The 25891-nt window shown below is 53.6% G+C and overlaps 1 protein-coding gene across 1 annotated transcript in view; it reads right to left on the reverse strand.

Annotated features, from left to right (window-relative positions):
• Positions 1-25891, reverse strand: part of JAKMIP1 (janus kinase and microtubule interacting protein 1) — a 108602-nt gene that overhangs the window by 47315 nt on the left and 35396 nt on the right. The window contains exons 2-3 of the mRNA XM_088020883.1: positions 16507-16772; positions 11068-11562 (exon numbers count right to left, since the gene is read on the reverse strand). Coding sequence (XP_087877009.1) covers positions 11068-11562; positions 16507-16635 — 624 coding nt within the window. The 5' untranslated portion in view covers positions 16636-16772. The remainder of the gene's footprint in view (positions 1-11067; positions 11563-16506; positions 16773-25891) is intronic.

A 25891-nucleotide genomic window follows, 5' to 3' on the forward strand; every position in this document is an offset into this window, starting at 1 on the left:
CGGACACACAGACACACAGGAAGAAGGCTGGGTGGAGATGGAGGGCAGGGGCCACAGGGATGGACCCAGGAGCCCGGGAACGTCATGGACTATCTGCAGCCCCAGTAGCCAGAAGCAACAAGCCCGGCTCCTCCCTGCGCCTTCGGAGAGCACAGCCCCGTGCCACCCGGATCTCAGACCTCCTGCCTCCAAAACTACAAGCCAGTAAATTCCTGTTGCCTCAGCCACCCAGTCCGTGGTCCTTCATTACAGCAGCCCTGGGAAACTGAGGCAGGCTTTAACAGGGAGAAGTTCCCGAGCACTGGGGTTTCATTCATTGACAAAAACCACAAGAGTTTCAGCTACAGGGATGACTCTATCATCATGGGATTTAGGAATAAATGCTACTTGACCTAAGGCACACAAAAAGTTCTGAAAAGAACACCAATGCTTTAGTAAGGCCGATTTTGACGAAATCCCCTATAGATAAAGTCTGCAGGATATGCTATCTGCGGTGCTACTTAATACATATCTGGGGGCGGGGGGGCATGCACGGAAGGATGGAAGCAATGCAACACTCTGGTGCTTTGATCACCCAGCCTACAAGTTACAGCCAGATGAGATCAACAACTTGGCACAGTGGAAAAAGCAAGCACAGTGTCCAGGGCAAGAAATTATGGACCGGGCACTAAGACCCGTTGGCAAGCTGTGTGACCTTGGCCAAGCCACATAACCTCTCTACACCTCAGCTTCTGCACATAGAAAAGAGGTCATAGGAATATCCACTCAAAAGGGGAGCAGAGACAAGCAGGCTGGTGGGGAACTGGGCCACTGGGCCTTGACCCCACCACTTCCCGGCCCCATCACCTGGGTCATGTTCCCTGATTTCCTCCTGCACCTCAGTGTTCTCATCTGTGAAATGGGGATAAGAACAGCACATAAATACTAGGGATGTTTTGAGAATTAAACATGTTAACACGAGGAAAGCAACCGGCATGGGGCAGGCATTCAATAGACGCTAGCTCTGATGAGAGTTGTCCAATGGCACATAGTAGGTGTCCACAAACAGTAGCACCTGTTCTTCCTAGACTTTGTCTCCTTTACATACTCAGACATTGAGAAAATGAATGAATACTGTAGATGTCTGAACTGTGGTCCCTAAAAAGACATGCCAACATCCTCACCTCAGATTCCTGTGAATGTGACCTCATTTGGGGAAAGGGTCTTTGCAGACATCATTAAGTTAAAGATAGTAAAATGAGGAGATCGTCCTGGATTAACTGGGTAGGTCCTAAATCCACCGACGAGTGCCGTTGTAAGAAGAGAGGCCAGGGACAGAGAAGAGAAGCCACAGGGAGGAGGTCAGGTGAAGAGGGAGGACAGAGGGGTGCAGCACCAGGAGCCCCAGGAGCTGGGAGAGGAGGGAAGGAGCCTCCCCGCCCAGAGCCTCCAGAGGGGCACGGCCCTACCCACATCTTGATTTCTGACTTCTGGCCTCTGGACTGTGCAAGAATCCACTTCTGTAGTTTTAAGCCACGAAGTTTGTGGTCATGCGTTAAGAAAGTCACGGGACCACATCTTCTTTATCCATTCATCTGTTGAGGGGCATCTCGGCTCCTTCCACAGTTTGGCTATTGGGACACTGCTGCTATGAACATTGGGGTGCAGATGGCCCTTCTTTTCACCACGTCTGTGTCTTTGGGGTAAATACCCAGCAGTGCAATTGCTGGGTCATAGGGTAGCTCTGTTTTTAATTTTTTGAGGAACCTCCACACTGTTTTCCCAGAGTGGCTGTACAACTTGCATTCCCACCAACAGTGTAAGAGGGTTCCCCTTTTTCCACAACCTCTCCAACATTTGTTGTTTCTTTCCCTGTCCATTTTTGCCATTCTAACTGGTGTAAGGTGGTATCTCAATGTGGTTTTGATTTGAATTTCCTGATGGCTAATGATGATGAACATTTTTTCATGTGTCTGTTAGCCATTTGTATGTCTTCTTCAGAGAAGTGTCTTTTCATGTCTTCTGCCCACTTTTTGACTTGATTATTTGTTTTTTGGGTGTTGAGTTTGAGAAGTTCTTTATAGATCTTGGATACCAGCCCTTTATCTGTAGTGTCATTTGCAAAGAAGATGTGGTCCATATATACAACGGAATATTACTCAGCCATCAGAAAGGAGGAATACCCAACTTTTACATCCACATGGATGGGGACTGGAGGAGATTATGCTAAGTGAAGTAAGTCAAGCAGAGAAAGTCAATTATCATATGGTTTCACTTATTTGTGGAACATAAAGAATAGCAGGGAGATACTAGGAGAAGGAAGGGAAAAATGAAGGGGGGGAATCGGAGGGAGAGATGAACCATGAGAGACTATGGACTCTGAGAAACAAACAGGGTTTTAGAGAGGAGGGGGGTGGGGGGATGGGTTAGCCTGGTGATGGGTATTAAGAAGGGCACGTACTGCATGGAACACTGGGTGTTATACGAAAACAATGGATCGTGGATCACCACATCAAAAACTAATGATGTATTGTATGGTGACTAACATAACATAATAATTTTTTAAAAAAGACCAAATGGGGGGGTAAAAAAAGAAAGTCACAGGAGAGGAATACAAATGCCCTTCCCACTCAGCACACTCGGGGTGATGAATTAAAGCTGATTGTGATCTACACCCTCTTCCTTGTGAATCATGCACCTCGAATCCAGACGATGACCGCCATGACGAAAAATGCTGGTTAAAAGCCTGGGCAGCAGACGAAAGCAGGCTCAAACGCCCCCCCACCCCAGACACACACTGTGTGACCTTCTGACACACAGGCAGGGCCACCTGTCGGACCCAGCCTCAGCCTCTGTAAAGTGGGGACACGGAGACCATTCTAGAACCTATCCTGTCCAGTTGTGGAGATTTAGATTTTAGTGCAGATTCCTGGCATACTATAAGCTGCGTTCAGTGTTGGCTGCCACCACTAATCTATGTTAGCTCCCGGTGAACATAAGGCTATCTTATTTAAACAGCAGACCGTTAAACACTAATCAAATATAATAGAAGGTGTAATTGATACCCCCAAATACTGGGAGGTGTTCAAGCAGAGTCCTTCAGTTCTGGAAAACTCTCTGAGTCACCTTTCTTGGAGAGTAAAAAGTGTGCCCCCCTTCCCCCATTCCCCAGCCCCGTGTGACCGTCTCCTGGATCCAGCCCAGGGCCTGCCAGGTGCGTTCCTGAAGCAGCTGCAGAACGTGCCCATGGCTCCCCCTGGTGGCGACCCACCAGGAGCTCCCCGCCTGGGCCAAATGCCCTCTGCATGGGGAGAAGCACCTCCAGGCTGTAGGGAAGAATCCTTAAGGATGCAGAAGACATTGTCCCCACCGCTGATGCCAGTCCAGAAGCAGTAAGAAGTATGTGAAAGTAGTTCATTAATGTAAACCACTCACCTGCTTTCATTAATGCAACAAATACTGAGCCAGGTGCCATCAATGGGTACTGGGAAACCTCTGTGAGCAAAACAGGCCAGAGTCCCTGCCCTCAGAGCTTCCATTCTAGAGGGGGAGGTAGCCAATAAACATAATAAATAAGTCAACACTACAGTAGATCGGAGAGTGATTACTGCCGGCAGAAAAAAATAAAGTGCAGGAATCATTGGGGGGGTGGGGGGTGCAAGTTAATATGTAGGATCGCCCGCAGCATCCAGGCCACACACTTCTTGCTTTGCACTGGAGCCCAGAAATGAAGCCCTCACCATGCATTACACTAGCTCCTCCCACACAAAGCAACAGCATGGCAAGCAAGACAATTCTGGAATCCCAAATTCTGCGCCTAGAAAAGTGCCAATTCCCCACTTACCCCAGGTAATGAGCAGAGGGCTTACACCCATCACCACAGGAGAGGTTCCTAGAAAACAGTCGCCACCAGCAGATATGACTTCCAGGAACAAATGGACAATGCAGAATGGCTTCTGGAGTCCACATCTGCTAAGCTGTTCTATTTCCCCAGCCAGAGTCTGGAGGTCCCCAAGGGTAGGAGACTCGCCAAGCTCACACAGCCAATGGCAGGCTCTCGATCTGTCGACTTTCTGTCGATTCCCAGGCTGAGTTCTTAGCCACCCTACCCCCTGCCCCCAGGACCCTGACGAGGCCATGAATCTCTGCTGTTGAGATTCCCCGACCTGCAACACCCGAGTGTGAAGCCATTCCTTCTCCTAGCTCCTGGTCTCAGCATAGGCTTTAGGAGAGGGGTGGGACCGAAGCCATTCCAGTTTCCAGGGCAGGTCCTGATTGGCTCACACCACCCACATGCCCCGCCCCCTGACAGTAATTGGTTGGGGATGGATTCGTGATGCAATCAGAGCCAACAGCCTGGAGACAACATAGCTAGGACACTTTTGTTCCTCCTTATTCGGAGCCAAAAAGGAGATTTTCTCTGGGCTGTGTGTGTGAGGACGGGGGTCCGGCACAGCGCGATGTGAGAGCCCAGACGGCTGAGAATGACGCAGCAGGAGGCCGAGCAGAGCCTGCCAGCCCTGGACCCTGGAGGGCGTGAGCGCCTCGGGAGCTGTGCCCGGAGCTCATCCCACTCCTTCAGTTACAGAGGCTGACAGATGACGGTGCAAGCTGGTTCCAGGTGGAATTTCTGTCACTTGCAACCAAAAGAGCCTGACACAGTTTGGGAAAGCACACCAACTGGGAGATGGCTGTTCCTTCCTTCTCATACGCCAGTGTGAGCTCAGTACTATGCGTGTACTGACGAGACACACTCTCTCGGGGTCTTCGGAAGACCCTCACAGTAGATGGCATTCACCCCCTTACGGCCAGCGGAGGCCCAGAGCGATGCATGTGCCCAGGCTCTCGAGAGCAGCAGAGCCGTGATGCCAACGGAGGGCCCCGTCTGCAGAGCCCACACTGTCCCGTCAGTCCCACATCCACCAGGACATTTGTCCCAGTGAAAACCTTTATCTGGTCAGCTCCCAACATGCCCACCAACATGCGAGTAACTTTGTTAGCCCCACTCTGCCCCAAAGTTCAAGGAACAAAAAATGAAGCCCAGGCTGCTACCCCAACACCCGTTCTCACTCTCTTTGGTCCCTGTCATCAGTGACTAGGGTTCACCCAGATTTCACGTCCACCCTAAAAGTCAGAACGTGATCTTATTTGGAAAAGGGGTCTCCGCAGATGGGATGATGATGTAAGTAAGTGAAGATGAGGTCACGCCAGATTAGGGTGAGCCCTGGATCTACTCCTGGGGTCCCTGCGAGAAGGGGGCCAAAGACACACAGGGGAGGAGAAGGCCGGGTGGCAGCAGAGCTGGGAATGGAGCGGCCACAAGCCAAGGATTCCCAGCCACCACCGGAAGCCGGAAGGGGCAAGAAAGGACTCTCCCCCAGAAGCTGGAGGGGAGCACCGTCCTACTGACCCCTTGATTTCAGACTTCCGGCCTCCACCACCACGAGAGGATACATTCTGGTTTTAAGCTACTGAGCTGGCAGTAATTTGTCACGGCAGCCCTGGAAGATGAACAGAGGGCCAGACTTGGATTTGTTAAGGGCTACTGTGCACTCAGCAGAAGGACATTTCCTGGTCCCCACTGCAACTAGGTGAGGCTAAGTGAGTAAGTGCTGGCCCAAGTGCCAGAAGGGGAAGTGTATGGAACTTCAGGGAAGACCACGCCCTTCTTCATCTGCCCTCCTACTGCCAACCTGGGATGACAGTGTGATGGCTGGCACTCAGCAGGGATGAGGGGCCATGAGGACCAGAGCCACATCCCAGAGCCCATTCTGAGGCCAAAGCTGGGAGGTACCCTAGTCCCTCATGAGCCCTGTGGCGACCCTTTCCAGACTTTGTACATGAGAGAGAAATAAACTTCCAACTGTTAAGCCCCAGTGGACTGGGGCGGGGGGCGGGGGGTCGTCCGTTATGTGCAACCAGGCCAAAGCCTAACTGGTCTAGGAAACAAATCCAGAAAGTGGTGTCACTGCCCCATGTGGACCATAACTGCCTTTTCTTATTTGCTTCTCTTATGAGGTATGTTAAATGTGCAAGCAGGGGTCCAAAGGCCTTCCTGCATTTCTAATCCGATCCAGTTGATGAAGAAATGAAGTGCAGGCCACCTTCCGAACACGTTGCCATGAGCAACAGGCCTGCCTGAGGAGTGACATTTTCCAAACTGCAGGATAACAGAGAAATGGACACTTGTTCGTGTCCCTCTATTCTTCAAGTGTCCATTTTAAGGGAAAACCACACACACGCCGAGAACACCTGAATTGAGGATATTCCTGTTTAGTGCTGAAACGGAAACAGACATCAAATCCTTGAGTTTATTTTAAATTAAGCTCAAGCAGTCCCTTCCCCCATTTTATTTACTTTCAACACGAATTTCTCCTGCAAGAGAGGAACATAGTTTACGGGCCTCCTGTTACAGAAGTGATAAGCTGGAGTTCACTTGATTCTCATCACCGTGGGGCAGGTATGTGATTAGTCCCATTTTGTAGATGAGGCGCCACAGGTTCAGAGATGGTAAGCAACTTGATTGGGCTCACCCAGTGAACAAGACTGGATTTGCACCCAGAGCAGACCTTCTCCAAATGCTCGCCTTCCCCTGATGTGATAATGTACCCCCACACACAAACACACATGAAGAGAAAAGGAGCCAGAGATTATTTCTGAGAACTCAGTATCAGTATGTGCTTAGATTTTCTATAAGTTAGAAATTTAAAATCAGTGTATCTCCTCTTGCTGCTCCCAGTGCTGGATTGGTAAGATGCAAACTGACCAGTCGGGTGACCGATCTCAAGTTGGACAGCTGGACAGGGTCTCCCACAGAGGGTCCCTCCCCCAGCCTCTACTTACACATTCCCCATGCTGAGATACTCACTATCTCCCCAGGAAGGTGGCAGTTCTACTCTTTGGAGCCTTTGGAATCTCAAAATCTTTCAGGTATTGAGGGTGGGGAATGAATGACCATGTCCTCCAATGACCAAAACTTTTTAAAGAAAAAAAAAAAAAAGAGGTTCCTGCCACCAGAAAACATTCTAAGGGCCTGTCATCGAAGTGTCCTGCCCCTTGCCTTCCTGGCCACCTGCACTGCTAGAGCTTGTCACAGGCATGGTGGGATCCGGGCCAGGCCAGGACCGGGCACACAGAGGAGCTTGGTACTGCCAACGAGTGAGTGACCAGGCCAGGTCACAGGGACTCTGCTTGTGAAGTCACTTTCCCTGGACTGGCTTCCTAGTCCACAAAATGAGACAGCGGGTAAAGAACCACTTTCTGCAAACAAGTCTATGTACAGAAACCCAACAGGGAGAACGGGCAAAGTCCCTGTGCCCCAGCAACATCATCCGCTGCTCAGCCATCCGTCCTCCCCACCCCCACAGCCACATCCCTGGCCCGACTCCTTTTGTGCTCCACAGGACGCCACAGAGGGCAGTTTTTAAACCACGCGGAGGGCATTTGATATTGTGCCCACGCCTGAGAGTCCATTAGGAGAAAAGATAGCATGCAAGCAAAATGCCTTCCATCATTATTCTGCCCCCCAAACCCTGTATGCTATGATGGGGTCTGCCAGAGGACGTCCCCCAGGGCATGAGACCATCCTTCGGCAATGTGACCTTGACCACAAGTCATTGGAATATGGTGTACCCTTTAGAGCTGCATGCACAAGAAATGGAATCATGCACTCCAAATTCAGGGCAGGAGCCTGGAGCGGGCAGGGGGTTTCAATAGTGCCTGTGATGTTTCTGTTCATGAAATGTGTGATGGGTACATAACGGTTCATTATCTCCTCTATCCTTTTTGTCAGAAACATTTCATAATTTTTTTTTTAGAGAGGGAGAGAGTGAGAAAAGCAGAGGGAGAGGGAGAGAGAGAATCTCAAGCAGTCTCCACACCCAGCACAGAACTCGACCTGGGGCTCGATCCCATGACCCTGAGATCATGATCTGAGCCGAAATCAAGAGTCGGATGATTAACCGACTGAGCCAGCCAGGCGCCCCAGAAACATTTCATAATTTTAAAATTTTTGTTAAAGGGAAGAAAATGAAGTCTCTCATCCTTGACAATGGCAGGTTCCACTGTATTTTCATTTAATATTTTACTGGGAATCCAAGTACCAAACATCACCATGGCTATTTTAAATTTACAGGAAAAATGATCACACTGTGCTCCTTCTTACCTCCAGGGTTTTCCCCTCTGCACGAAATGGTCTCCCATCACCAGACAAACTCCTATTCATCCTTCAAAACCCAGCTCACTTCCTCTGTGGAAATGACTCCTGGGTTCACGTACCAGAGTCACCACCTGCTCTTCTTTGCTGCCTTTTGAGCTGGCACGGTCCTGTCATCAAACTGACCTCCTCACACTATAATAACCTGTTCATGCTCCGTCACCTGGTTGACTGTCAGCTCTCTGCTGTCTAGGCCCACATCTTATTTTTCTCTGATGCTCTGGTGCCTAGGCTAGTGCTGGAACTCAGGCAAATAAATATTAAATGGGAGGAATAACAACTCTGTTTGCTCTATAGAGGGCCATCCTGACAGAGTATTTCATCACGGTGGGTGCTGTTTACACCCTCAGTATTCCTCTCCTTCTTACTGCCAAGTAGCTGTCCATTATATGAATAGAGCACCTTTTGTCCATCCCCCAACTGATAGACATGTAGGTTGCTTGCTTCCACGTTTTTACCATTACAAATAGCACTGCTGTGATCACGTTCTCATCTGTATGTAAACGCGTGTTTTCATTTCCCTTGGGTCTACCCCTGGTGGGTAGAAGTGCTGGGCAGCATAAATTGTTGTTTTAAGAAACTGCCAAATCATTTTCCAAAGTGGTCATAGCATTTGACGATCCCAACAGCAGCATCTGAATGTTCCCACTGCTCCACATCCTCCCTAATCTATATATTGCTGGATTTTATTTGTTAATATTTTATTTAGTACTCATGTCTATGTTTACAAAGGACGATTTACATTTTTTCTTTTCTTTTTGTATCATTGGTTTTGGGATCAGAGTTATGCTGCCTTCATAAAATGAATTAGAATATGTTCCCAATTTCGCTTTTCTGGAAGAGTCTGTGTAATTAGTTTTATTTCTTCCTTAAATACTTAGAAGAATTTACTTGTGAAGCCTCTGGGCTTGGGCTTTTCATTGTGGGAAAACTATTAATTACAGATTTAATTTGAACAGCCACAGGACTACTCACATTTTCTATTTCTTATAGTGTCAGTCTGGTTAAGTTGTACTTGTTCAAGAGATCTGCCCACTTCATCCAAGTTAGATATGCTGTTCACAAAGTACATGTACTGTCTCTTTCGTTTCTGTAGGGGCTGTGGTAGTGCCCCTTTTACGGTCTGTATACTGGGGATTTGTCTCTTTGTCCCTTCATCCGTGTTCCTCAGAGCTTATCAGTTGACCTATTCTAATAACTTTTGATGTGTTGATTTTCTTTACTGATTTACTTCAGTGATTCCTGCTCTTTAAGGCCCTTCATTCTGCTTTCTCAGAGATTAATTTGCTGTTCTTTTTCTTTCTTCTCGAGATGGAAGCTTGGAAGTTTGATTTTTACTCTTTCTTCCTTTTTGTCTAAAATCTGTTTTATTCTAAAGAACACAATTTTTGAAAGAAAGTGTGTATGTCCCCTTGAAAAGAATCGTATCTGCAGCTACTAAAATACTGTGTTCTGTCAGTATAGCTCCAGTCAGTTCACTGTACTGTTTAAATCTTACGTATCTTTGTTCATCTATTACCTATGCGTTCTATCACTTGCTGAGACAGAGTGCTATTCTCCAACTATAACTGTGGATTTGTTTCTCCTTTAATTTTGATGTTTCTCTTTTGCACATTTTGAAGTTTTGTTATTAAGTGCTATTAAGAATTGACCCCTTTATTATTAAGAATTGTCCCTACTTTTCTTTAGTTTTACTCCTTGCCTTAAGATCTTTGGCATGAATACAGTCAGACCAGCTTTCTTTTGCTTAGTGTTTGGATGTTGTACCTATGTTCATCCTTACAGTTTTCAGTCTAACCTTGTCCCCATAATCAAGACGCACCTCTTATAAATATCACTATTGTTGCTGTCATTGACTCTAGTCTGAGAAGCTTAGCTTACTTGCCTTTTCAACCTTCTGCAGCGCACAGGCTCCAAGTCCGACAGTCGTCCCGAAGGGCAGACTGGTGGGGTGCCTGTCGCAGCCCCTCCGGCTGGCCAGCTTTGTTTCCTAAGTATGGTATGGCTCTGGGAGATTTCACTCTGCCTTTCTGCCCAGCCTCACTGGCCTCCCACATCACCCCAGAACTCAGTGAATATTTTAGAATGCAAACCGGCCCCATGTGTGGGATCCTCTAGTTTCCTATCTGTCATGTTGACCCTGAGAGATGGCAAAAAGCCCTGCTCACCTCTCTCAGCCCTGGTGGAGTCTCTTTGCTGGGGGAAGCCCAATCCCCAGCCCACACCCAGGATGAGCAAATGCCCCCCAGGGAAGACAGTGGCTGGTAACTGTCGGCTCACTTGGGCAGGCTCTCATTCCTCCCTTTGAGATTTTAGCTCTTCTAGACCTCAGAACTTCCATAGCCCTCCAGTCTTTAAAAATACTATTATTGGCAATTTATGGTCTTCCCCAGTTGTTGCAACAGAATGGCTGGCCTATTCCTATGTACTCGTCTTACCTGGAGGTATAAATGTGCTCCGGTTTATTAATGAAATGAATAAATAAATGCCCAGCACTTCAATAAGCTTCCACAGTCCTTTCTTCCAATAACCCTGCCCCTTATCTATTAACCTCATTTTACAGGTGAGAAACTTGTGCTTCTGAGCTGTTCCATGAAATACCAAGGATCCGACACCTAGCAGGAAGAGTTCTAACTGCCCAAAGCCTCTTTACCACCACTAGGACGGGGAGGGGCTTTGCTAGAAGCCCCGTGCATAGAACCACGTCTGTTGCGCAGTGGGTCCTCAAAACTCTTGCTTTCACTGCACACCTATGGGAAGGAAAGGATGCATGCAAGCGGGGGAGGAAAGAATGCATGAAGGAAAGGATGCATGTGGGCGGGAAGAAAAGGGTGCATGCAGGCCAGCTGGGAAGGGGTGCAGGCAGCACGTACCAGCCTGCGGATGTCACGCTCGCATTCACGCTTGATGCGGTGCACCTCGTCCTGGTGTGCCTGGTAGGCAGCGCGCAGGTCCGCCGCCTTGGTCTTGTCGGCCTGCATGCAGTTGCTGAGCGCCTCCTCGGCCTGCTTGCGTGCAGCCTTGAGCTCCAGGATTTCCTGCTGCAGCCGTAGGCGCTCGCCATCAAAGGTCCTGCGCGCCTCCTCTCGCGCCTCGGCCAGCAGCGCCGTCTTGACCTTGTCGGCCGCGCCGTCCCGCAGCACATTCAGCGTGGCCTGCAGCCGCTGCAGCTCGCCCTCCTTGATCTTGGCCGTGCGCGCCGCCTCCTGCTCGTGCTGCCGGATGAGCACCTCGCGCAGTGCCTGCAGCTCCTTGGTCTTCTCCTCATGCAGCTTGGCCCTGAGCTCTGAGATGTAGGCCGTGTGCCGCCGCTGTTCCTGCTCCCGCTCCAGCTTGGCCTCCTGCAGCCGCTCGCGCAGTTTGCCCACCTGTGGCCGGAGCCCCGGGAGAGGTGGTCAGGGTCAGAGCTGGGGGAGCCAGCCAGACCCAGCAGCCACCTCCCCATGCCACTTTGGGCACAAGGGCCCCGTGACCCTCCCCAGGTCCCTGCACCCCAATTCCCCCTCATGCCACCCCCACAGTCCTGACCCTCACCAACCCCACCTCTTTTCCTTCCTACTATATTTCCTACTATTTTCTTGAGAATTTCTCTAGAGGTGGAAAAAACATCTGAAGATGCTGGAGAGGACAGTCAAGACTTTGACATCTCTACCAATTTGGAGATTCACAAGAGAGCACAATTTATCTATCGCAAAACACAAGACACACAGGCAGAGATCATCTCTCACCAAAGAGGAACATATTTCACTCCAGAAATACCTTTCCAGGGCCTACGCACTGGACTGGGGACTTAGGGAGGATGAGAAGATGGGGGCAGAGAGGGGCATGCGGGGAGCAACCACCCTTACTAAGCTGCCCCCTCCATAGGCTGGGGGCTCCCACGGTTCCCCCACTTTAACTCCTAGGAGCCTTGAGAGGGAGGTACCTGTTTTGCTGGAAAGTAGCAGTGGCGACCTGCCCGCGGGCAGGAGCCAGCAGGGGACGGAGCCACGCTCACCCCCAAGCACCTGGCCCCAGGGCCTGGCTCCGCAGACACCAGGCTGCCAACCCCGCCTGAGTGTATTTATCGAATCAGCAAAACTTAAAACATTGCTTTGTAAAATGTGCCAAAGGAGTATTTTCTTAAAACACTCCAAAATGCTTTATTCAACCTTTTCAAGGATCACACAAAACACACACTCGGCAGGAACCCTTGCCAATCCATTCGCTTTCTAAATCACACCAGTTTCCAGAAAACAGAAACCGACTATATCGCACCGAGGACAAGCTACTTCCGTGGGAGGCGGCAGGTTTCCCCAGACATGTTGAAGTTAATTTTGGGTGAGGAGTTTTACACACTGAGCCTGGGTATTGATCAGCCCTCACTTACAACAGCAGAGAAAGAAGCAAAACCAGCCCAGGCAGACACAAGATCAGCATCTCCTTGTGTCGAATACGCTCAACCACAGAAATAAAATGGGGGACCCCATCAGTTCTGGGTCTACCTCTCCCAGGGCTGGAAGTAGGAGTCTTTTCCTAATGGATTGAGTGCCAATGAACCAGAAGTTTAAATACTGAACATGATTGCCCCAGCAAGGCATTAAATGTTTCTGGCACTGTCCTTTCTGGGAGGTCACACTCTTCTGATTTCCCTGGTTATTGCTGACAAGGACCTGAGTCGGAAGGAGGGGACTGGTCGCAACCCCAGCCTGCACTGATGTGGGATACTGAGCCTCAAGACAGTTAGTGTCACAGGTCAACTTGGCAGGGCCATGGGATCAGGTCATTTGGCCAAACACCAATGTAGATGTTGCTGTGAAGGTATTTTTTTTTAAGATGTGATTCACATTTAAGTCAGCAGACCTTGAGTAAAGGAGCTGACCCTTCATAACGAGGCTGGGCCTCACCCAATCTGTTGGTGGCCTCAAGAGAAAAGGCTGAGCTCCAGGATGAGAAAGGAATTCAGCCTCCAGACTGCTTCAGACTCATGACTGCAACATCAACTCTTGCTGAAATCTCCAGCTGCCTGCTCTGCAAAGTTCAGACTTGTCAGCCTCCGTAATCATGTGAGCCAACTTCTTAAAAAAATATCTGTCTCCTTCTCCCTCCCCATCCACACACACACACACACACACACACACACACACACACACACACACACACACACACTGATTGGTGTGGTTCCGTGCCTCTCTGAAGAACTCTGACTAGATACTCTGAAACGGGACAGCAGCAGCTACCCACGAGGACTCGGGCGGAGGAAAGCCAAAGGCAGATGAGTGGATAAAGGGCAGTTTGCTCACATGTGGACAAGGAGGAAAGAATGTGGAGGGGTGCAGGGTGGGCCTGCTGAGACCGGCCAGGCCACACCGTGTGTAAGGCAGGGATGCTGACAAAAGACGAGGTCAAGGGAGAAAGCCCCGCTGGGTCCCACCGGCTCTGCCCTGAGGAGCCGAGGGCCGAGCCCAGGGGCCACAACCCAAGTCCAGCAGAGCAAGGCTGGGTTGGCCCACAGTGTACAGAGCACCTGCTCCTTACTCCATCGAGCTAAGCAAGTCTAAAAAGCGGCCGGCACTTCACCTGCCAGACGCCTCCAAGCTATTCCCCAAGTCCAGAGGCACAGCAGGACGGAGGGGCCCACACCCGCCACTCAGCAGCCCTTGGCTCCAGATGAGGCAAGAGCAAACTGACTGGGAGGGGCCGCACCCGGGGGGAGGTGGGGAGGGCGGCTGGCGTGGGGAAGCTTGGGCTGGAGCAGGGAAGTCAGCCTCCCTGCCCCCCCCTCCCCGCCCCACTCCTCGTCCGATCTGTCAGTGCTGGCTCCCCATTTCCAGGCCTGGTCGCTTCTCCCACTCCCTGCCACCACCCTGACTGTGGCAGCCACCTCCCAACCAATAACACCCCAACTCTGCCCCTGCCCACCCCAGACCCGGGCCTCGGCAAGTCAGGAACTCATGGGTGTTGCCGGACACTTGGGACCATGTAAGCACCATTCCCTGGCTCACTAGCCAGCAAAAGCCTTAGGAGCCGGCTCCAAACGGCCTCTGTGAAGCCTTCCTGGGCTCTCTTGCCCCTACTCCGTGTCCTAATATTTCCCGTGCAACACGGAGCGATGGCACAGGGGCTTGCTGAATGAATGAATCAACAGATACAGTTAGCACTTCCCCTCGTCCTACGGTGTTCAACAGGATCCTCTGGGAAAATGACAACACTTTAACTGCAGCATCAATTACAATTTTATAAGATCATATAAAAATATCATTTAAACGCAACTGTAAAGTTTCTATTTCTGTTTTTCCTACCAGCCCATAAGCACATTGCTGACTGCTCTGAGAACAGAAATTCCCCAAGCAGCGACACGGGGAAAGCCCTCCCGAGGGGCCGTGGGGGTGGCTGGGCTGAGAAATCAGGCAGCCAGGGCGTGCCCCGCAGGGAGGCGGCCTGGCTCCCAACCCAGTGCCACCACCTACACCTGTGCTGAGACCTGCTGTTATGGGTGGAGGTGTGTCCCCCAAATTCCCAATGGAGGTCCCAACCCGCGTGACCACAGAAGGTGACTGTATTTGGAGATTAAATCTGAAAAGATGTAATTAAGTCATATGAGGTCATCTGTGTGGGCCCTGGTCCATTATGACCGGTGTCCTTAAAAGAAGAGATGGGGACAGCCATGTGAGGACACGGGGGAGAAGATGACCATCTCCATGCCCAGGAGGGAGTTACCCCAGGAGAAACCAACTTGCCCACACCTTCATCTACCACTTCCAACCTCCAGAATAAATTTCTTGTTGTTTAAGCCACCAAGTCTGTGGTGCTTTGTGATGGTGGCCCCGGCAAGCTAGTTGACCTGGGCAAGTCACCTCTCCTCTCTGACCCTCAGTTTGCTCACCTATCAACTGGAGAAAGCCCCCCCCCCGCCGGACCTCACAGGTCACTGCCAAGGTCAGGAGGCCGTCGAAGGCACCTGGCATGACCTGCATAGTAGACACGTAATAAATGTCACAGCCAAGTGCCGGGTGACTGTGTGTGACAGGCAACACACGTGTGTGACTGTCCCATTCTTCAGATGACTCAGGGAGGCAGGCACATCAGAGGACCCCATGTAACAAAGGGGAAAATTGAGGCACGGGTGGTCACATGGCTTGCCCCGAGACCTCAGGGTGAGTCAGGTGGTGGGGGTGGGATGGAGCCCTGGCAGAACGACCTCTGCTTCCCGGTGGCCACAGCTGCTGATGCTACTTCGGGGTGGGGCCTGCCAGCCCCAAGGGATCCCAGCAGGTGAATCCCTCCTGAGCTGTACAAAGCGTGGACAGGTTGGCAGAGGGGGACCGCCCCAGGCGTGGGGCCCTGAGTGTCTGGGGATGGGAGGGGGCACATCTGTCCCCAAGCTCCAGGAGTCCAACCTTCCTCTCCTCCAGGTCCTGGCCTCTACCTCTGCTCTCCATGGCGCTGTCCTGAGCAGGGGACTGAGTCAGGGCCCAGGCCCCAGCCCCTCCCCACCTGGGAGCTGGACCCCATCTGGCCCCCTGCTGCTGCCCAGTCCCAGTGCGCTCAACAAGACGGACACCTACGCCAATTCCCCAGCAGTCCCTCCCAAGGCTCCCGGTGCTGCGGGCAGGGCTGGAAGGCACACCACCTCAGGGCCTGGGTATAACCTCCCCCACCCTGCCCGGAACAGGCCAGACCCTCGGCCACTCAGGCTGCCGGAGAGCAAGCTCCACCCCCTTCTCTTCGCCCACAGACACCACAGAGCCCCGTCCTGCTTGGCCTTCAAACCACCCGAGTGACAACACTGATGGGCTGTGTTCTGAATCCATGACACCGGATCTTTAGGACTTTGAACTGACTGGTTATTATTCCTCCACGGTGCCAGGCTGCCCGTCACAGCTGCACTTGACCTGGATGCCTACAGTCTGCCTGGCACCCAACCTGGCACTGTACTGACCAGCCCCAAAGCTCGTTCTCGCCCCACGAGAGCTCAACAGCCCCATCCCAGACCCAGACTCTGCCGGAAGCTCTTTAGTACCCTCGCCTCCTAACTCCTACCCACAGGTCCATCGGGGGCGGGGGGGGCAGTTGTGACCCCATCTTTCAGGTGAGGGCGCTATGGCATGGATGGACAGTGATGGAGCTGGTCCAAGGTCACAATGAGACAGGAGGGGGCCAGGACTGGAACCCACGTGGTACCACCACTGATGGTATACCCATTTCACCAAGGGGCAAGGTGAGGCGCAAAGGTTGAGCGCCCACCCCCAACCCCAGCCTGGGAAGACCCCCGCCAGGGAACTCGCAGCGCCCCCTCCTCCGTGGAGCAAGGGGGCCCGCACCCCTCCCACCTTGCTCTTCTCCTGCTGGAACTCGATCTGAATGCTCGTCAGCTTGGCCCGCAGCTCCTCGTTAGCCATTTGCACGGCGTCAGCCTCCATCTCGGGCCTCTCGCCCTTGTTCCGGCTCTTCTTAGACATGCTTCCTCTTGGCTTGAGACGCTGAGATCCCTTGGTTCACACCCACCAGCCAGCAGGTGCAGCTACGGGCTCCGCCGTGCTAACCAGGTGTGCAGGGCTCAGCTTGTCCTCCGTGTAAACCACCATCACTTGGGACGCTGGGGAGGAGGGAGTCCAGGTTAGCAGAGAGACAGAGAGGCTGGCGTCCTGGCCTGAGCACTCAAACACAACGGCAGCCAGCGCTGGCTGAGGTCTCCCTGCCTGGGCCACGCACCTGCTCATCCCACGGAGGCCCCGCCATTCACAACACTGACCTAGTGCTTCTCACACTGGATGCCACACAATCTCTCGGAAGCTCGTAAAGGTGGAGAGTCTTGCGCCCACCCCAGAGAATCTGATTTGCATTTCTCACGAGCACCCAGGTGATGCTCCTGGGCGAACACACCCTCAGCAGTTCTGGTGCACCTCTGTCCTTCTCGAGAGGGGATCACACCACCACCCCCAAGCAACCTGTAAACCAGCAGCTGTAGCCGTCAGTGAGCCCCAGTTACCAAGGGTGCTTGTTCCAAAATGCGGGTCCCTGTGGAGCCCTGAGCTCAGAGCATGAGGTGCATGGTGGGACCGAGGAATCCGGATGCTCCATCCACACTCCCAGGTGACTCTGGAGTAGGATCTGAGGATTGCACTCTGAAAAATGGCCTTTTTGACTTCATAAAGGTCGGTGGCTCCCTCTCCCCGACCCCAGACTAGCACAGCACTGGTCACCCTGAGCCGCTAGCTCTGCACCCAGTGGAAGCGCCTGCAGTCCCTCCAGGCCTCTATGCTTGCCAGGCCAGGCCCAAGCGGCTGCCCAGTTGACAGGGGCGTCGTGATGAGCTAACAGCATCACCAGCATTCACATTCCTCCTGGGGAGGCCCGGGCCCTTCGTTTGGTAGGGCTACCCTCACAGCCCACATGGTGGCAAAGCCCAAGCCCTTAAAACAAGGCCTGGAGTGACATCTAGTACCGCTGCATCCTGGGTGTGACACCTAGACCACCCTTCGTTAATCCGCACAACTGCCCTGTGAGGTAGGTGAGGTTGCCCAGTGTCACAGATGAGGAACTGAGGCACAGAGAGGCTGAGTGCTAGCAAGAGTCACATAGCCAAGGTGAGGCAACAGCATTAACGCAGTCAAGCTCCGCAGCTGGGCTGGACGTGGTGAGTCTGAACCCAGAATCCAAACCCCGAGCCCTGGGCCAGCCTGACGCCACGCTGCCCTGCCTCTGACAGCACATCTCTCATTCCCCAGGCCCCTTGCTCTGCCTTCTTGCTCTTTTCCATATGACAAACCATGCTACGCCATGATGCGAGCTCCAAGCAAGCAGGGCCTGGGTCGGTTTTATTCTCGCTGCATCCTCTGTGCCTGGACTCAGAGCTCAGCATGCAGGAGGCACTCCAGAAGCATTTGTTGAATGAATGAATGAATGAATGAATGAATGAATGAATGAAGCACTTATTATCTGTCAAGCCCTGTGATAGGAGTTGGGGAGCATATAGTCCTCACAGCACCTGGAGAGATAGGTACAGATATTAGGCCCATCTTAGAGATGAGAAAAAAATCCAGGCACAGAGAGGGTTAGTAAGCTACCTAAGGCCACAGAGTGATTCAGTGGTGGCCATGAGATTAGATCGCCTTGGGAGAGAATGCAGAATAAGAGGAGAACATTCCAGCATGGAGGAATGCCAGGCTTTGGAGTGGAACAGAAGACATGAAATCAGCAAGGAAGATCGGACACCAGCAGCCTGGAGACAGAAGGAGGACCAGAGAGGCTCAGGGAAGAAGGGGTTTTAGGAGGTGGTCAAGATGAGGAGGGGAAACTGGCCACCAGATTCAGGAATAGGGGGTCAGTGGCCTCAGCAGGAGCCGCTTTGTGGGGTGGGAGTCGGGAGACAGGCAGGCAGACAGGGAGCTGGGTGGGGTCTCACAGATGCCGGCACTTCCGGCCAGCGGCAGACCCGCAATGCCTGTGAGCTGAGGTCCAGCGTGCCCAGGGGCACTGGGATGTTTGTGCAAACCAGCCGATTGGGAAGGCAGAGGTGGAAGCCAGTGATACTCCTCTCGAACAGGAGGGAGCAGCATTTCTCAACACGCCACGCAGGATTATTCAGGGGGAATCAGCATCCCCACTGATTGATTCCAGAAAGGTACATTGTGTCTGCAGATAAGTATGAACTCCATTTGCTCTGATGTGACTTATGAGAGCATAATCCATAATTCATTCCTTGCTGCTCTGACCTGCCTGCCCTTACCAGCACAGCAGCACTCAGAAGGCGCCCCACCCCAAAGAGACGGCAGGAAGCACTCTTCAGATCCTGCACCAGAATGGGGGAGGCTTCTCTCCCCTTGATTCCGTCCCATGGCCCAACGACACCACCTCTAGGAATGCACTGTAAGGACTCACCAGAGATATGGCCTCTCCATACACACAGGTGTTCTTCCCAGCAACCCAATGCTCATCCAAAGGGATGGTTAAGTAAATGACACCAAAGGAGAAGGTGAATGTCACAGAGCCAAAGAACAAATATAATTTCTGATCTCAGTTTTCAGAAATACTCATTCACTGTTTCCATTTGGTCACAAATATTTTTTGAGTATCTGTTGGGCACCAGGCCCTGGGGACACAGCAGTGAGGACCAGACAGCCAGGCCTCCCAAATGTTAGCCGTGATGGCCCGAGCGACAAGTGATATTTATCTTCTTCTTTATACTCTTCCTGATAAATCAATTTTCTATTTCTATTCCTGCTTTACAGAAAAAAAAAAAAAAATGATGCCATTTTTCCAAAGGAACGTAAGCAAGTTTCAGAAAACCATCTGGGTAAAGCTGGGAAAGAGACCAGAAAGAAGCTGAAGGAAAAGCACGTGGGCCCTGTCCCCAGTGCCGCGACAGCCTGGTCTGGAGGCTGACCAGCTCTCCAGGCACAGCCGGACACAGCTGCAGCTCTGCCTGAGTCTCTAAGGGCTGCCTGCAAGGGGAAGGTCACCCGAGAAGAGAGGACACGGGCCACACCCCCTGGGACAGAGCTGGCCGTTCTGTAGGGCCGGAAAAGTGCTGTCCCCCAGCAAAGGGCTATCCTGCACAGTTAAGTGTGTCCTCTCAGCTCATGCTTTGCTGACTGGATGGTTCTGGAAGAGTCACGGAACTTCTCTACACCTTGGTATTCCCATCTGTTTAATGGGATCCATGGCACTGGCCTCACAGGGATGTGTGGGGATTGCTGCGATCCGTAGCCATGCTCAGCCCAGTGAAGACACTCACCGAACAAAATGAAGCCAAACTTATTAGGAGGAGCAAGGCCAGCCTCCCAGTAATCTCCACGAAGGTTAGGAAAACAGGTGCTAAGCCTAGGCACCATTGGAAGGGGCCACGTCAAGGTGTGGCCCATCTGGTGTCACGCTGTCCCAGCTTCTCAGTGGCCCTAGTACAACCTGAAGGCCCATTTCCTTCCCCAGCAGACCCTCCCAGGAACACTGAAGATGCCAGGGAGGAAGGCGCAGCAGAGGAGGCATCTGGGCCTCAGGGAGGTCAAGCACCCACCCGAGGCAGCACAGCACACGAGATGCAGGCAGTGAAACAGTTCTACTCCTCAGGGAGGCCCTGGGACAGCAAGCCCAGGGGAGCGGGGGAGAGGAGACCCGGCCCATGCGGAGACAGCACACCAGGAGCATCTGGGGGACCACGAGAGCAGCGGCTGGCAGTCTCAGGGCCAGTCCCAGACTCCAGTTGTTCTCAGACACCCTGGCCAGCTGGACCCCAAGGCCCCCTAGTCTCCCAGCCTGCCTTTCAAGGCCCCAAGAAGCAGAAGGGCCAAAGGGCAGAGACAGACGGCAGCGGGACAGGCCAGACACCCAGAAGGCGGGCCATGCCTGGGGACGGACGGCCCAGTTCTTGCCTCCTCCAGGAAGCCTCCCCCAATGAGCCCATGGTCGGGCACCTCCTCTGAGCTGCCAGGGTGGCTGAGGGCTGGCCTGTTTGCCCGTCTGTCAGCCCCTGTGAGGGTGGGATCTTGACTTCCATCTTTGTAGGGCCTCTCCCAGTGCTCCGCCCAAACTCCAAGCTCTGTGTTTCCAAGATGAATAAATTCCAGTGAGCAAACACCGAGCCTGCAATGAACTAACACCAACACTCACTCTCAGGCCCGGGCCTCAGTAAAGGTTGAGATGCGGGGACACAGAAGGAGACAGTGCCCAAAGCTATGGGCTTAAGACAAACTCGGGGCTTTCGGTGGGCCCCATGCGGCTGGCTTCCTTGCCAGGAACACACCATGGCTGGTCCGGCCCGAGGCTCAGGGTGCCACTTGGTATCCTTACAATCAGCCCCACAGCTGCTGATCTCCACGAGGGCCTCCCCCGTGGGAGCAACAACAGGTCATTCTCCGACCTGAGATGAGCTCGGTGCCCACTCCGTACCAGGGGCTTTCCAAACTCATGACAGCCCACTGAGCAGACGGCACAGCCCAGTACTGACAGAGAAGCCCCACGGAGGCTCCGCAAATATCGCCCGAGGCTAGTGCACACCACACCACAGGCAAATCGCCAGCCCCTCTCTCGGAGCCTGTTATCTCGTGCTTTACATACAAGGTTAGCAAGCTACACCGTCTGTTCTCCTGACCGTCCCCAGGACTCACCTCGGGCCACACCTCCTCCACGCCTCCTTTATCCCCAGAGGCAAGGTGCAGGGGGGATCGTCGTGGCCCAAGCCACACCGGATGACTCTAGGTGCCTTTGCTCCACCATCTCCGGGCCTGCAGGCCTGCAGGGGCGGGGGTGGTCACAGGAGACAAACTCCATTTACAGATGGGGAAACTGAAGCCCACACAGGTCAGGGGCTTACCTGCCTGCCTGGGGTCACAGAGGGAGAGGCAACCCAGAGGGGAGAGGAGACCCGGAGGCTCCCCTCCTCTCAGCAGGTGGTCAGCGGAGCTTACCTGGGGCTTCAGAGGCCCTGGAGTGGACAGCACCCCACGAGGACGCCATGGGCCCCGCGCCGGCTCCCACTGTCCAGCAGATGATGTCATTCATCACAGCAGCTGGGGTCCCCCCCTCGCCTTGCTTTTTAGGATCCTGCCATCCCAGGGGCCCACGCAAGCCCCAGACGTCCAGCCCCTCCCTGCAGACAGGGCCACCCGCTCCCGCCAGCTGGGGACTCAGGCCGCTGGGGCACTCTCCCAGCTGCCGACCTGAGCGCCACGGGGCCGCGCCCTGCAGACTTCCTCCTCGGGCCCAGGTTGCTCCTCCTGCGGCCAGGCGAGCCCCTGAGAGCCCCGGTGTGGCAGGGAGGGGCGGCTGCAGTGCAGGCCCCGCACGCGCAGCGCGCACAGACACCCCGCACGCCCCCCCACACCCCCCACGTCCGCGTGCCCCACCTCATGTGGCAGACCTGTACGGGCCAATGTGATGGGGGGGCTTCGGGGGGTGACTGGGTCATGTGGCACCCCGTGAATGCAGTGCGTGCCCTCAGGGACAGAGGGTCTCTCTCCGCTCTGTGAGGTGACGGGGCAGCAGCGGCTCTCCCCAGCTCCCCCCCGACCCCCCTGCCCCCCAGTTGGAACCCCGGCCTCCCAGCCTCCACCGCCGCAGCCAGGGCGGGAGATGAAGGTGTGTGGCTCCGGGCAGGCGCTCTGCAGAGTCCAGGGCCGGCAGCGGGGCTCCCAGAGATGCGCGCCACACACACACACACACACACACACACACACACACACACACACACACCTGCAGTACACACACACCACACACACCACACCCACACACCCGCGCTACACACACATGCCCCCACACACGTTATACACACGCTACACACACACGCTCCCACACACACGCTACACACACTACACACACCACACCCACACACCACGCTACACACTACACACATGCTACACACCCACCCCCCCACACACACTACACACATGCTATACACACACCACACCCACACACCCGCGCTACACACACATGCTACACATACACTACACACCACACACACACTACACACAGGCTACACACACACACACGCTACACACACATGCCCCCACACATGCTACACACACGCTACACACACACGCGCGCTACGCACACTACACATACCACACATACAGTACACACACACTACACACCACACACACCTACACACACGCTATACACAGTACACCCACACTACACACCACACACATATATACACTACACACCACACACACACTACACAACCACATATATAAACACACTACACATACACTATACACAGTACACCCACACTATACACAACACACATATACACACCACACACACAACACACACTAAACACACATATGTACACACACTACACACCACACCCACACTACACACTATACACACTACACACCACACCCAAACTACACACAACACACATATATACAACACACACCACACATACACACTACACGCGCTACACACAACACACACACTATACACACTACACAACACACCATACACACTACACACACATTTGCACACACCACATATACACCCCACACACTACATGCCACACACACGTGCGTGCACGCACACACACACACACCACACATGCACACGCCCACTAGCCCAACAGCTCTGACCCGGACAGGAAAACCCCACATGTGCAGGAGAAGTGTTTCTGGGTTGTGCAGGCAGGTCTCTCCAGCCCGCTGAGCAGAATTCCCACAGAGGGGTCCCGGGCATCTCGTGAGGCCTGTAAGGAGTCTCCGGTGATGGAAAGCCCGGCTGCCTTGGGGATTGCCACGTCAAACTGGGGCAGCACAGGGATGCAGGCTGGGAGCAGGGGGGCTGCATGGGACCACAATGCCCGTTCTCCATCGGGGGAGTCAGGCTCAGAGGGCTCTGGCCCCACACGGGCAGGGGGGCCCCTCCAACTCGTCCACTGGCTGCCCACCCAGGCCCACCTCACCCCGGCCGAGCCACAGAGCCTCCCTGCGGGGAGGCAGGGCCACAGCTGTCCTCCTGACTTAGAGATGAAGAAACGGAGCCTCCGAGACACACACACACACACCAGAAAGCCACACAGCTAGGTTTGCTGAGAAGCTGGCTGTTCTGGAAGGAAAGTGGGTAAGTGGGGGAGACAAAGGGGCATGCGCTGTGCCCGAGGGTGACAGGGCAGAGACGGCAGGCCCTGGCTGGCAGGGGAGTCAGTGGCCCACCCTGCCTGCCAGGGCCGCGTCAGCGCGGCACCCTCGCTGGCACGTCGGTGAGGACCAAATGGGACAGTGGGTGTGACAGTACTTGGAAGGCCATGAAGTGTCCCAGAAATGGGCCCTTCACTGTGTGATGAACAAATCACACACATGAAGACCCGATTAGCCGCAGGATGCAGGACTCCCAGTCCCTAAGAAGCTGGGACTCCAAGGCCCCACCTGTCGCCTCCTGCCCTCCAGGCCCCACAAGAATCCCCTCCTCGGGGCCTTCTCCATAGTCCTCTCCAGGACAGGAAGCCTCCCCCCACCGCAACCATGGGGACACCTGCTCCCCTAGGGCAGCCCCTAGGCTCTGGGAAGCACCTCCTGTCTCAAGCCTAAAAGAAACAAAACAAACAAAAGGGCCCCTTGTAACTTCTCCCCCGGGCCCCTTCCAGCACTCAGAAGCTACCCAGAGGGAGTCCATTCTCCCTTCCCCACGGAGGGGCCCTTCAGTGATGTGGAAACTCAGTCATACTCCTGGAACCTTCTCTTCTCCAGGTAACATGAGATCAGAAGAAGGAGTGTTTCTGGAGCACAAACTTACACCAGACACCTCGACCAGCCCCACACAAGACAATCTCAAGCAAGCCTCTCACGACTATGATGTGGGTCCTCTTATTACCCCCATCTTGTGGGTGGAGAATTTGAGGCCCAAATACAGTAAGTAACTAGACGGTCACATGGTTAGAAAAGAGCCTGGCAGACGTGGATTTAAATCCCAAACAGATCTAACCCTCTGATCTGGGGTAAGTCACCTGAATTCTCTGGGCCTCAGTTTCCTCATCTGTGAAGCGGAGATCTTTACTGCTCCTGGATGGCAGATGCTCGCCGTGGAGACAGGGCACCGTGGCGGTACGCACTGCAGTGAGCTCAGGACACGCTGGGAGGAGGGAGTGAAGGGCAGTCTTCACTGACACCAGGTCCCAGGCGTGGCCTGGGAGTCCGTCCCACAATGGGAGACTGTGTGGTGGTGCCTGTGTATCTTCAAATGGGGGCAGAAGAATGGCCACCTGCCACACCTCGCCCCCACAGGCACCACCTAAGCCCCACAGTGTTATCTGCCAGGTTCCCTCTGGAGCTCTCCTGGGTCCCCTCACCCCACCACCTGCAGCCCTGTGGACCTCAAAAGCCTTAAACAGTCTCCCTGCCCCCCACCTCCGAGCCACCACCCCTGCCCAGGGCGTCTTTGGAAGTGGAAGTCCCCACATCCCACCCCAGTGCAGAAAATTAACAAAACACCACCAGTGATAATGGCAATAATAAAAACCAAGCTTCCCAGTCCCCACTGCCTCAGGGGAGAGCACCAACATGACCTCGCAGTGGGAGGTCTGGCTGGCAAGGCCCCCCACCAGCCCCCCACAGCCTTGCCTACTTGTTTGCTCACCCTGGCCCTGTAGAGTCTCAGCTCCTCCATTTATAAACCACCTGATTGAATGAGTCTCCAGTACCAGCCCAGAGCAGGTGCCCAAAACATCAGGACCCCTCTTTGGACGTCCGCTGGACGTGACGTGCTCCTTTCGCGCCCATCTCCATGGTTCAGTCACAAAGTTCAGGCAGAAGGACGCAAGAGATCCCTCAAGAGACACAGGTTTCCTGAGTACTTGGTAAAAACAACCCTCATTCCATGAAGCCAAGTATAACCACATAAGGACTGGCGTGTGTGTGGGCAGAGATGGGGGCACCCAAAGGTGGGCTCAGGTCACATGTTAGCTGGCCCCTCCCCCTGCCAGCCAGGCTCCCTCGGTGTTTAAACATGGCTGCAGCACAAAGACCCAAGTACCTTGGGTCTTGTTCTTGGGCAAACAGAGCCATGAGCAGAGGAGCTCGGCTGGTTGAATGCATCCAGCACGAGTTTACTGCCCACATCCTACCCACAGGCACCACGCGTGGTGCGGTGACACAATACTGAGAAAGCCACACCCTGCCGTGCCCCATGATGCTCACGGTCTCTCCTGCCCAAAGCCCCCTCCTTGCAGACCTCTGCCTGTCTGCTCCTTTGAACATCTCCACACACAGGTAGGAGGAACGCCACTCT

Source organism: Eumetopias jubatus, unplaced genomic scaffold (assembly GCF_037043125.1).
Source record: "Eumetopias jubatus isolate StellerSeaLion01/CBP00866 unplaced genomic scaffold, mEumJub1_p1.0 scaffold_2, whole genome shotgun sequence".
NCBI classification, from domain to species: domain Eukaryota; kingdom Metazoa; phylum Chordata; class Mammalia; order Carnivora; family Otariidae; genus Eumetopias; species Eumetopias jubatus.